Source organism: Euprymna scolopes, chromosome 38 (genome assembly GCF_053919585.1).
Source record: "Euprymna scolopes isolate OS-2025 chromosome 38, ASM5391958v1, whole genome shotgun sequence".
Lineage (NCBI taxonomy): Eukaryota > Metazoa > Mollusca > Cephalopoda > Sepiida > Sepiolidae > Euprymna > Euprymna scolopes.
In genome coordinates, this window is record NC_136519.1 from 77,747,023 (window position 1) to 77,761,456 (window position 14,434).

At 32.1% G+C, this 14,434-nt stretch overlaps 1 protein-coding gene across 1 annotated transcript in view; it reads right to left on the minus strand.

Annotated features, from left to right (window-relative positions):
* Positions 1-3,800: 3,800 nt before the first annotated feature.
* LOC145263203 (prostatic acid phosphatase-like) overlaps positions 3,801-14,434 on the minus strand; it is a 52,715-nt gene continuing 42,081 nt past the window's right edge. The window contains exons 8-11 of the mRNA XM_080120275.1: positions 10,311-10,393; positions 8,330-8,522; positions 5,751-5,858; positions 3,801-4,961 (exon numbers count right to left, since the gene is read on the minus strand). Of these exons, the coding sequence (XP_079976401.1) occupies positions 4,849-4,961; positions 5,751-5,858; positions 8,330-8,522; positions 10,311-10,393 (497 nt within the window). The 3' untranslated portion in view covers positions 3,801-4,848. The remainder of the gene's footprint in view (positions 4,962-5,750; positions 5,859-8,329; positions 8,523-10,310; positions 10,394-14,434) is intronic.

Sequence of the window (14,434 nt, forward strand, 5' to 3'; positions counted from 1 at the left end):
AAATCTCCTGGAAGCAATATTACTGCTTTCCTAAATGGTCTGTTATTTCCATGCAAATCTTGCAATGATCGATCTAATAATTTTTTTTTGTGCGCCATTGTGCATTCAATCCTAAACAATAAATTTGTATTTCTGCAATATTTTTTCCATGCTAGATGTTTTGGAAATATTGTGCATGGGGGTTTTAATAAATTGCATGTTTAATTGTAATTTCAATGCGGAGTCATAATGTCGTTGCATGATATAATGCAACGACATTATGACCCTGTGGGTTAAGTGAACTTATTCATCAACCATATCAAGTGGCTTCATGCTTTGTCTGGAGCGATTTTCATAAAAAAAAAGAATAAATAAAAAATACAAAACAAAAAAAACAAAACAAAATAAATAAATAAGCCAAAACAACAACAAAAATACAAATACATTTTTTTAAATTTATTTTTTCACAGTTTTTCTTTAAGAAAAAAAAAAGTCATTTTTTAATATTTACAAAATGTAAAAATAGTTTCTTTGCATGCTGCACATTTTTTATAACAAAAGTTTTTTTTTTTTTGTAACTTGTAAAAATAAAAAAAATAAATTTCATTAAAGATGAATTATCAAAATAAAGGAAATGTAAAAATAAATAGATTTAATAGAAAATATAAAGTTATAAACATTTGGTTCTATTAATTTTCTTTTTTTGATGAATTGGAAGGGCTGGATCCATTATTTGATGGAATCAATAAATAAATGAAAAAAAAAAATCTTAAACGTAGACATAATAAATTTGTATGTGACATCTGTTGTTGTAAACCTACAGTATTTTGGTCCAGAGGGGAATTTATGCAATCAATATATTATATATATGGATGAACACTTTTTATTTTTCTTTAAACTCTAAGTTTTATTTATTTTTTTAATATATGTTTCATGTTTAATACCCCTAGGCACGTAACAGTCGCCAAAAGGCAGACCCTTGCAAACCATGAAAACTTGTCTACAATTGGATAGTTAATTAGGCGTATTATTTGGATTCTTCAGACTACTGTTCTCATCTATAGTGTGACTTTTGAAATTTTTCTGTCGATGTAACCGCCAACCTTCTTCAGGTATATCTTGTCGAACTCGGGAATGTTTCTGTCAAACTTGAGAATTAACAGAATTTCGAACGGAACCCTTTATTTACTTCATGGGGTAATATGTTCCGTTAGCCATGACTGGATAGAAGTCCTAATTAATTGTATTTTTCGGTCGCCCACACTGAGAATTGAACCTTTAAGAGAATATCAATTTTACAATTGATTTTTCTAAGTACTCTAGCTCCTGGATATAACCTTAAACTGTATCCGACGGTGAGGCCCCAGCTTGCGGGCTTTGGGGAGTGTGGAGCCACCTCTTAATTGCCATTGCTCCCAGGTCCACTCTGACCCAGAGTGGTAGTACTTGTTAGGGTCCCAATTATTGGTTAAATAGAAACCGACTTAAAACAAACAAATATATTGTATTAAAAACTTATTCCTCAAAATCACTGGATTCGACATTAAATAACCTGAAAAGGGTTGATATGCCGTAAAACAAAAACAACTAACCAACCAACCAAGTACTCTAACCACTACGCCATGGGACCTTATGTTGTGAAAATAACACTCAACAGTAGTTTGAAGACTCCAAATAATACAAGTAACCAATCCTCATCTCAAAAATTTAGAAAAGTCATTCGTCTATAATTGATCGAGCCAGACATGGAAACTGAGAAAACAACTTCAATTCGACTGCATCAGATGAAAAAACAGAAACATATATTCAAGATTTATGTAAAAAAAAAAATAAAAAACAAGGAAACAATTTGAAAAGAAGGATTTACAAAAATTTTCCAAAATTACATTCTGAAGAATTCATTTAAAAAAAGAAAAAAAAAATGTGTGTAGAATAGTACAAGAAATCGAATGATAAATTTGTCTTCAATTAAAAACGGTTTTTACATGATGTATCTGTATTGATAAAACACAACTAATATTAAACAGGATTGATTAGAGGAAAGTAGACTCGGATTTTCATTTTACTTTCTGCAGCCTTATAACTCTTACTCCCCTTATTTTGTCCTCTCGTTCCATGAACAATGTTTCTGACAAAGGGGGAAGAATTGCTGTTTTCTGGGTCAGAATCTATTCCATCTTAACACTTATCATTGGCAAATTTTTGACCTGGAAATAGTATTTTTTTTAGCTCCTTACATCAAGTGGTTTGATGCCTTGTGTGGAGCGATTTCCATAAAAAAAAAAAAAAAAATCATCAACGGCATGGGACATGTACATTTCTCTCTTCACACGAGGATAGCCGCTTTGAGTCAATATCACCACACTTTTTTTTTTTTTTTTTTTTTTTTACACGGTGGTCACCACTTATCAAGGCCCGGAAGCCACTCAGGGATAAGGGTTATTGCAAGTACAGTATGTTAGTGTGGAGATTTAATGAAGTGTTTACTTAAGAGGGCGGTTCATTAGGAATTTTTTAACGTTGGACTTAAAGACATCCAAGTTGTAGTCAGGTGGGAAGCAGGCAGACGGAACGGAGTTCCACAGGCATGCAGTTCTAAGAAAGAAGCTTTGTTCATGGAATCCACGTTTTGATTTAGGCACAGATAAAGAGTGGGGGAAATTTTTAACAGCGGATTCAGCTAGACGGGTGTTTTTCGTGAAAGATTGGCGAGGGGGGACCAGGGATTGGAGTTCAGACGAGCACCTGCCATGGAAATAACGATAAAACAAGGATATGCTCGCAACGTCTCTTCTCTGGGAGAGAGGTTGCAGGGTAGAGAAAAGGGTATCCCCCACTAAGTCACGAAGTCTATTTTGTACTCTGTCAAGGCAGGATAGGCTGTTTTTGGCAGCTCCTGCCCAGATATGGCAGCAGTATTCCATCCTTGGACGTACTTGGCTTTTATATAGATAGAGAATTGCATCAGTAGTGAGATGTCTTCTGGAGCGGTAGAAGGATCCCACCATCTTTCCAGCGACCTTGGCAACAGACTTGATGTACGTGTTCCATTTCAGATCAGGAGTAAAGGACAAACCCAGAAGTTTGTCAAAACACGGGGCTTCTCCTAGACGAGAGCCATTAAGCAATGTTGACCATGTTTAAGTCGTATATTTCTTGTGTTTAGATGCTTAAGATAAAACAAATTATAACAAAAAATAACTAATCTGATAATATTTAACATAAAAAAAACATTTTTTAATATTTACATAGATTTTGTTTTTGCAATCAACTCAATACTAGATTTAGTGACAATCAATCCTTCCAGACTAAGGAAAGTTTTTATTTTTGTCTCAATCCAGCATGCCGTATTTTGAGGGGGGGGGTCGAATTTTACCTACATTAAAAAACGATCTTACCTACATTAAAACATTAAACGATCTTACCTACATTAAAACAAACGATTTTACCTACATTAAAAAACGATCTTACCTACATTAAAACAAACGAGTTTACCTACATTAAAACATTAAACGATCTTACCTACATTAAAAAATCGTCTTACTTGGATCTCTCTTATTTATTCTGCAATTTGCTTGTTATCTTCACTGAACTCCCCCACCCCCCACCCCGTCAACACTGTTTTCAAAACTAACATGGCCATGTTAGTTTTATATCGGCCATGTTAGTTTTTAAGCCATGTTAGGTTCATGTCGGCCATGTTAGTTTTTTAAGCCATATTGACATATTTAAATTGTGTATTTCTTGTGTTTAGATTCTAAAAATAAAATAAATTGTAACACGAAATGATTCCTCATCTAATAATATTTAAAATTAAAAAATAAAAATCAAACATTTTTTAATGACTACAAAAGTTTTTTTTTTTAATTTTTCTCTCAAAATCAACTCAATACTAGATTTAATGACATTATTTTTGTGTTATGTACACAATGGTTTCATAATGGTACATTTCCTTTCTTCAGGTGCGTTCTGTGAGCCTTGGAAACCTTCCAGGAACATTGCATTATTACTTTGGATTAAATAACAAGATCAGTTTGAGATTCTCAGACTAGAAAAAGGCCAGAGTGTACAATGACCAAAACGTTTTTTGTAGATTAAATAAAAAGAGAAGTTTGGTTTGAAATTACCAGAAACTATGACAAAACGAACCCAAAGAAGGCTGGGAAGTTAAATGAGTTGTAACAACAAAGATGAAGATAACAGCCCAAGATATGTAGATTGTACCAACTTGGTAAGAATCTCCAATTTAAATTAAAAAATAAAGGTACTTCTTCATTATTAGAGCGAAATTCGAAAATCAAAATATTGAATTTCAAGTAAAACCAATGGTGTCTACTTGATTGTCAAGTCGCAGTAATGAACATATCCAAAAAAATTATGAAAAACGATAAGGTAAAAAATTAATTATAAAAAAACTAGAGTTTTTGAAGATAATTAGCGAAAACTGAGTTTTGCTAAAAGAATAAAAGCTAGAATCATAACAAGGGAAGTAATGATTTTCTGTAAAATTTGAGAATCTTATGCCAATTTAGTAAAACTCAATTTTTGCTAATGGTCTTCGAAAACTGTTTTCATTAATTATTAATTATCGTTTTTTGTAATTTTTGGATATGTTCATTACTGTGACATGACAATTAAGCAGACACCATTGGTTTTATTTGAAATTCAATATTTTTATTTTCAAATTTCGCTCGAATAATGAAGAAGCACCAAAATAAGTTACATTTGGCCATAATGCACATTTTAAATCAAAATCGATCTTTTTAAGCAAAAAAAAAAAAGGGGGGAGGAGGGAAATGTATAGTGGGGTACAAGAAATACAAGTTTTCGATAAAAATGGTACACGTTTTAGAATCTTTCAATAAAACTTCAACAATTACAAGAACAAGTTGGTGCTGGTATTGGTTCTGTCACTTGTCTTGTGCAGTGACCATTGTCCACATTTAAATATTCAGAAATGAGCATATTGGAGGATATTTTATCTGAAAAAAAAAAAAAATTTTTTAAGCAAGAATAATTTCAAGGGAGACTACTCAGCTCAATATATGTTACCGTAACATAAGCTGACATATATTCAGTGGGTTTTTAACAGTATTTTGTATAGTTCTTTTTTAAAATTTTTAACTCATTTTTCCAAATTTACCATGTTCAACAGAGAGTCTGACGCCATTTGTAATTTTCAAATACATCGGTAAACACTGTTTTTCGAGCTGAATTTTACATTAAATAAAAAAACTAAAAATTAGCCAGTTAGGTAGAAAAGTAACTTATCTTGCCTTTGATATTTAATTGTTATATATTTGTTTTTTGACAACTTTTTCGAATATGTGTACAGTAATACAAACCCCCAGTTTCAGTAAATACTGTATGTTTTTCGTGCTGAATAAACATGTTACATCAAATAAAAACACTAAAAAATTATCCAGTTAGGAAGAAAAGTAACTTATCTTGCCTTTGATAACATTTATTTGTTATATATTTGTTTTTTGACAACTTTTTCGAATCTATGTGTACAGTAATACAAACCCCCAGTTTCAGTAAATACTGTATGTTTTTCGTGCTGAATAAACATGTTACATCAAATAAAAACACTAAAAAATTATCCAGTTAGAAAGAAAAGTAACTTATCTTGCCTTTTGATAATATTTATTTGTTATATATTTGTTTTTTGACAACTTTTTCGAATCTATGTGTACAGTAAAACAAACCCCAAAATTTAATACAAACAGGATACAGAAGAACATAAGATTCTGCCAAAAGAAGATGCTTACCAGTTTTTGGTTCACCTTCCGTCAGATGACAATCCTTGGCCCAGTCCAAAGGAATACTGTTATGCGTTAATTCTAAGAATTTTGTGTATGGACAATTTGTGGTACAGCCTGTGAAGAAGAAGTAGAAAAAAAATTAAACACATAAAACAATACTGAACATGACCAAAGGCAAGAATAATAGCACTCGAATAAGTAATCTCACATCATTACGACCAATTTATTTCTGTTTGTACAAGTTAGGGATACATCCTCGGCAATCAGTTTGACAGTGACTTTGTTGTTGCCGGACTGTGGTATGTGTCTATCCAGAAACAGGAGATCCACCCTCCAAGGCTTTAACTTTTCTCTGAGAAAGAAATAGTTTATTGGTAATTGCCTTAGGTGCCTTTATAAGAGAATACTAAAGGGCCTGCTCAGGCATTTTTATCTCACATCTGAATAAGTCGACCAATGTAAGTTAAAAAGCCAGCACATCATAATGTGCTGGCTTTTTAACTTACCATGTGACCTTATGTCTAACCTTCTGGAGTGGAAAATAAAAAGTCATCTAACAAACAAACAAACAAACAGACAGACAGACTGACTGACCAGAACATTCTATAGGTAATACCCAAATTTTATGTAAGAAAAAAAAAAGATGTATGTTGAGTAAGCGAATGTTCCGTTTTCTGAGAGCTATTGAAAATAATTCATTGGATACAAAGGAGATGGGTACGTTGATTTCAGAATGGCAACAGAGATGCAAGTGACAAGGCGCACTCCGGACTTTTATGACTTGGGCATCAAAAGACGCAAATAATGGTGGTGACTATGTAGAAAAATAAATTATAGAGCATAAAAGGTCGCACGTTTTAATGGTGCTACTTCTATCTTCTTAGCTCTTCAATATTTTAGTTTTTGAGCTTAAAAAAAATTGGGGGCCTTACTTTTGGGACGACCCCTATAAGTGCTGACTGTTTAGGAGCAGAGAGATTTGGCTGATTTAAAGTGTTATATTAGCCTTTTCTTTCTTTTAGGCTACCAAGGTCCGAGAGTCAACTATTTAATTCAAAACAGGAATGAAAATGTGCAGATATATTCCTCCTCAAAGTTAATAGTAGGGCTATGACAAGAGAATATTCTTACGATTGTTTGGATTCTTGAGTATACATCTGGCACAGTTAGATACAGTTAATCAATCGAGAAGCATATCACTCTACCTAAAAGCATATAAGATATCAACTGATATATACTCGAGAGTCAATATAATGAAAAGAATATTCTCTTGTCATAACCCTAGTTATTAGTGAATCCTTAATCAATCCAAATGTATGCACGGCATAATCACATTGACACACTGGTTCCCACTGGATCACCAAAATTAAGCAATGTTGTTCAAAATAAGTTCTTGATGAGCCGTTCCATATAAGTTATCAAATTTACCAAATTTTAATTACTAATGATTACTATATTGTCCAATTTCTACTGTACACTCTTTAACCCGTATCCTTGAGTGGTCTCTTGGCCTTGATAATGTGGTGATGCCTATGTAAAAAAAAAAAAAAAAAAAAAAAAAAAAAAATCTGGTCAATGCTAAAAGAGTGACCATTTGGGATTTCCAGGTGCGGTAGGTGCTCTCTGCTCATTTCGGCATTGTTTCCAGTCGTCCTGGACTTCTCTTTGCCACTGAATCCAAGCAGCGTCAATTCAGGAGAGGTGTGGTCGGGGATTGCGCAACCCTTGACTCACAATTACACGTGCAACTACCCTTACAGGGGGTAATGCCGTTCTATTTCACATCTCTTAATGTTCGTCTCTGATTACATATACCATACACTGGGTAAAGCAGATGAACCTAGTATCATAATGCTTGATATATCCAAGGTCTTTGACAAGAACGGGAACGAAGGTCTTCAAGAAAATTAATTTGTATGATACAAGGAACATTCTGAAAAGTAATGCCTCCTATTTTTTTTCCACTCAAATGAATCAGAAGGGATTGCAAATTGCATTGTTATGATGACTGAACTTATGCATTACTGATCCAAAAGTTTCATTTCTCTGTTACAGATATTGACAGTGTGAGACTCTTAAGAATGCAACCTCTGTCATGGACAGAAGCAGTGATGCGACATTAAATTCCTGCCAAAAAGTGCACTGAGAATGGTGGTGACTATATCAAAAAAATAAATTCTGGAGCACAAAAGGTCTCTTGTTTTAATAGTACCACTCCCATCTTTGTAGCTCTTTAACTTAAAAAATAGGAGGCTTTACTTTTGGAACGACCCTTGTAATACTGGATAAATATTTAATATAATCAGGCCCTTCCTAGCTAAAAGAAAGGTCCCGGCCATTTTGTGATTTTCTCCTTGTTCCCTGGTTCTCTGACTGTACCAATGAGCAGAAATTTTAATATAATGTGAACAAATATCTGGCAGCCCAACTCCCTACTTAAGATGCCCCCATTTAAGTTTCACTCCTAATCACAATAAACCCTTACATTTTATCACCTTGTCTGGACACTGTCCATGCATTATATGCCATAATCCAAGACTACTATATTGCGTAATAATTCCGACAATTTTTAGCTATTTACTTACCTGGAATTGTCAAAAGATATGGATCCTCCATGTAATTGTATAGATCGGTTGTCGAATTTTTATACAATAAACGAACAAAATATTCTCCGTCAATTTTCCGATGAAGTTCCATGATCAAACAGGCCGTATAGGGAGGACTGATATGATTAAAGATATTCAGACTATGCATTAGAGCAGCCAAGGTTGTGTCGTGCTGGAATAAAAAGTGTGAAAAATTTATATGAATAGATATAATTTTTTTTTTAAATAGTCATGAAAATTTTAATTTGTACATTTTGATTTTTTAACAAATGAGAAGCTTTTTTTTTTTTTAATTATTTTTGAATGAATCAGAATCTTTTTTTTATTTTGGAATACATCAGAATTTTTCTTTTATTTTTGAATAAATCAGAATCTTTTTTTTATTTTTTTGAATGAATCAGAATCTTTTTTTTTATTTTTGAATAAATCAGAATCTTTTTTTTATTTTTGAATAAATCAGAATCTTTTTTTTATTTTTTTTGAATAAATCAGAATCTTTTTTTATTTTTTTTGAATAAATCAGAATCTTTTTTTAAATTTTTTTTAATAAATCAGAATCTTTTTTTTTTTTTGAATAAATCAGAATCTTTTTTATTTTTGAATAAATCAGAATCTTTTTTTTATTTGTGAATAAATCAGAATCTTTTTTTTATTTTTGCACAAATCAGAATCTTTTTTTTATTTTTTTTGAATAAATCAGAACATTTTTTTTATTTTGGAATGCATCAGAACTTTTCTTTTATTTTGGAATAAATCAGAATCTTTTTTTTATTTTTGCACAAATCAGAATTTTTTTTTTTTTACAAATCAGAATCTTTTTATTTTTGAACAAATCAAAACTTTATTTATTTTTTAACAAATCAGAATTTATTTTTTTATTTTTAATCAAATGAAAATCTTTTTTTCATTAGATCGAATGAAAATTTTCGTTTTTGAACAAATCAAAATCCTTGTTTTTATTTTTCATTAAAAATGTCTCCCTAAAATCGGCTCTTCCAAAAGATCTTCCGCCCAAATTGGAACCCCTAAAAGATGACATCCAAAACGTGGCAATCTGGATTGGGACAAAAGCAAAATTTGCCTGAAGGATTTCTCCTCCACTAACCGAGAACAGAAAAGAAATTCTGCAATATTTGAATTTATACATTATATTTTTCAACCAAATAGACCCCTTTTTAAAGAAAGTTTTTTTTTGTATCCTCTTTGAAGGTTTAACACAGATGATTTTCTCCTGTAAAAAAATTCACAACAAAAACCTGTTCAGCCACAATCATTTTAACAATGATTTGTTCCTTTCTCTCACTGTGTGCTCAAAACTAAAATGGAACTTCCATGAACAGAGTTTTTTTCCTAGAACTACCTGTTTGTAGAATACAATACCAGGAAACTGCTTTCCAACTGACTATGAAATGGTTGTCTTCAAGTCAAACGTAAACAAATTCTTGTTAAGCCATCATCTTAAATAATCAAGCTCTGCTCAATTTCAACAATTGTTACGAATCATCACAGTGTTGTCTCAGTGTTCATCTGACAAATTCATTAATCGTTATCCTCGAGTTGCCTTTTGGCATTTTCAAGTAGTGACTCTTTAGAGAAAAAATAACTTTTCTCCGCTAAATTAGAGAAACAAAAATTAGAAAAGTATATTTAATAAAAAAAAAAATGTATTTTGAGGCATCACTATGTTGTCTCAGTGTTAATCTGACAAATTCATTAACCCTTATCTAATAATTTCTTCTCTCGAACAAGCTGGTCATTGGAATTCCCTTCCTGCTACCTGCTTCCCTGACTGTGCAGAAGTTTAAATGTAATGTAAACCAACATCTTGTTCATCTTTCCTAGACATGGTCCCAAATAATAGCCCCTTACGTCAGAGGACATGAGAATAAAAAAAAAAAAATTTCTTAAATTGAAAATAAGTTTTTTGCATTTTCTTAAATGACAGAATTTGTATACTCACCCCAGAATACATGAAAAAACGAGTGCTTAATGTCCCTGACTTTTTCAATTCCATATTTTCTATCATTTGTTTCAGCAATGGACCTTTCGGATAAATAAAAACGTGAAAATATTTTATTTCAATAAAAAAATGAAAATAAAAAATATCTTCCACTCTATAATAAAAACGAATATATATATATATTTGTGTGTATTTATTCAAGGTTGAAAATATTCCAAAGATTAGAATCATTGAATTCCAATATATATATATATAGATGTGTGTGTGTGTGTGTGTGTGTGTGTGTGTGTGTGTGTATATATATATATATATATATATATATATACACACATACATATATATTAATATTTATGTATATGTATTTATATATATGTCTGTATTAGGTTGGTGCAAAAATAATGCCATTTTTTTACTTCAACTATATATAAAAACATTATTTTTGCAACTTACACACACACACACACACACACACACACACACACACAGGCGGCAGAAAGAAAGTCCGCACTTGTAATTTTTTTCAAAAACTGTAAATTTAAGCTAAATTTAATGTAACTGTTTAAACAAACTATACCTCATTTGATTCACCTTTTATTCTTCTATAATTTTACCTGTTCATATTTGACTTAATTTAAATATTCTAGGTGTTCACGTCAATTAAAAAAAAATAACTTCAAATTGATGAGGCAAAAAGAAAGTCCGCACAATTGAAAATTGTTATTTAAATGTAACTTTAGGACATTAATGCCACACAAATACAAAAGGAACACAATGAACTAGTTAATATTTAGTAGTATAGCCCTTCTGTCATTTGACAGCCTGCAATCTTTTGGGAATTTCTTGAATTAGACTGCAGCAATACTCCGGGGAAAAGGGCATCCCGCTTTTCTTTAATTTTTGTCCAAAGTTCTTCTAAAGTTAAAATTTTATCATTGCATAACTGTTGCTTGATGTAATGCCATAAGTTTTTGATAGGATTGAGGTCTGGAGATTGTGTAGGCCAATCTACACACAGAATAGCATGCTCTTCCAGGAACCTCTTGACATTGCCAGCTGTGTGAATGAGGGCATTATCCTGCATGAAGATGGGATTATCATCCAAATCCGACCAAAGTGGGGTAGAAAATGCTCAATCAACATATTAATGTACTTGGTTGAATTAATTCGACCTTGCAAGCAAACTATAGGCCCTGGACCATTGGTACTAATAATTCCCCACACCAAAACTGAATCTCCACCACCTTACAGCGTTGAAACTGAGCACCTAGGATTAAATTTTTCGTCTTTCCTCTGACGGACGTACTGCCTACCATCACAGCCTAGCCTCTTGAACTTGCTTTCGTCGCTGAAAAGCACTTTTGACCAATACGAAGAGTCATGATCTTCATTGCTTCTGACAAAGTTCAGACGGCGCTTTCTGTTCTCTACAGAAATCATTGGCTTGCGTCTTGCAACATATCCTCGCAAATTAAATTCCTTTAATCTGTTCTTGACAGTAGAAAGAGAGCACTTTTTAACAAGATTGCACTGTTTCAAATCTGTTTCTTAGGCTGTGGATTTTGATAACATTGTTTTCCCTGTTAGAAGTAACTCTAGTATGACCAGATTTAGGGGCATCACGAACACTGGCAGTGTTTTAGTGCTTTTGCACAGTCTTTCGTGCCGTTTTCTCATCATATTTCAATCTGCGGCCGATTTTTTGATTGGATAAATCAGAAAGGTAGAAATTAATGAACTCCTGACGATCACTAAGAGAAAGTTGTGGCATATGGACTAAATGTTACATTGTATAACCTAGAACAACAACAATTACGATTAGAGATGCTTTGTTGCCTGCTAGTGGATATTTTCAACTGATTTACGGGGGATAATTTAAGCTGGGTTTAAGCGAATTTTTTGCTGCAGACTTTCTTTTTGCCTCCTCAATTTAAAGTTATTTTTTTTTAATTGATGTGAACACTAGAATATTTCAGTTAAAAGTCAAATATGAACAAGTAAAATTATAGAAGAATAAAAGGTGAATCAAATGAGGTATAAGTTGTTTAAACAGTTACATTAAATTTAGCTTAAATTTGCAGTTTTTTAAAAAATTAAAGAAAATCCGCACTTGTAATTCATTAAGACTCGAATTTTAAAGTAACCCCCCTCCTCCTACCCCCACACGTCCCCCTTCCCCCTCCATGTATCCCTATGCCCTCAGCCACACCAGAAATGAACTTCCCAGACCCTTCCCCACAAGGTCCTTAAACTCCAAAACTAAAAAATTACATACATACCAAGCACCCCCTCCCACCTTTCCCCCCTTGTTCCCTTCCTCTTTTTTCCGCTCTTCTCGCACCCTTCCCCTGACATCATTCATTCTTTCATCCTATCATAACGAACATTTCTGTAAAAGTCTGAGGAAGCTACAGACGGCCAAAAAACGGCTGAAACAATAATGTAACTTAACAGAAAGATACGGTAATAAAAAATAAAACGCATATTTGCTCTACAACAGTATTGAGCACTTTCCTCAGTTTTTATTAATTACCATTTCTACTATATATATATATATATGCATATATAGCCAATTTTCTGTTGCTTATTAAAGTATACCAAATATGCAGTTATGATTTTCAAAGTTTTTAAAAAAAACATGCGACTTGGGTGCCATCAGCTAGAATTGAAACCAAAACATTTAACTCTCTAGAAACATTCACTACCATTTGAGCTAACAACACATACATTGATAAATTAATGCTGTTAAATGTATAAATGTAACTTTGGGCATATGTAAGGCATACACATTACATTGAACTATGCCTGCCAAGTTCCAATTTTTCAATTTTGATCCCCTTAGCAGCTATTTTTCCAACTAAAAACCAAATCGATTTTGTTCTACAGATCCAAAAGAGACGTTGCGAGCCTGTATCTGTTCTATCGTTATTTTCATGGCAAGTGCTTGTCTGAACTCCAACCTATGGTCCCCCCCTTGCCAAACATTCAGAAAAATTACTTGACTACCTACAACCACTATCAACAATTTCCCCCACTCCCTATCTGTTCCTAAATCTAAATACAGATTCCACGAACAAAGCTGCTTTCATAGAACTGCCCATCTGTGAAACACTGTTGTGCTGCCCTGCTTTCCGGCTGACTACAGTCCAGTGTAAACAAGTTTTTGATGGTCGTTGGGGGAAAGAAGAGCAAACACTATACATAGACTTCATCAAGAGATATACGACACTAACTTTTTCTAAGGGCAATTCCTTTCAGTGTATTTTCGTATTTTTTTTGGAAATTACTTCTAGTGTATTTTTTATAGGAAATTTATTCCAGTATATTTTTTCTATAGGAAATTTATCCCATCATATCTTCTTTCTTTAAAAAATTGCCTCTAGTGTATTTTTCTATGGCAAATTACTTCTAGTGAATTTTATTTCACTAAAATATGATTCTGGTGTATTTTTTCATAGGAAGTTGCTTCTAGGATATCTTCTTTCTATATGTAATTACTTCCAGTGCATTTTATTTCTATAAAAAAATTGCTTTTAGTATATTTTTTAATAGGAAATTACTTCCAGTATATTTTTTATAGGAAACTACTTCCAATATATTTTTTATAGGAAATTACTTCCAATATATTTTTTATAGGAAATTACTTCCAGTATATTTTTTATAGGAAACTACTTCCAGTATATTTTTATAGGAAATTACTTCCAATATATTTTTTATAGGAAACTACTTCCATTATATTTTTTATAGGAAATTACTTCCAATATATTTTTTATAGGAAACTACTTCCAGTATATTTTTTATAGGAAACTACTTCCATTATATTTTTATAGGAAACTACTTCCAGTATATTTTTTATAGGAAACTACTTCCATTATATTTTTTATAGGAAATTACTTCCAGTATATTTTTTTATAGGAAATTACTTCCAGTATATTTTTTATAGGAAATTACTTCCAGTATATTTTTTATAGGAAACTACTTCCAGTATATTTTTTATAGGAAACTACTTCCAGTATATTTTTTATAGGAAACTACTTCCAATATATTTTTTATAGGAAACTACTTCCATTATATTTTTTATAGGAAATTACTTCCAGTATATTTTTTATAGGAAACTACTTCCAGTA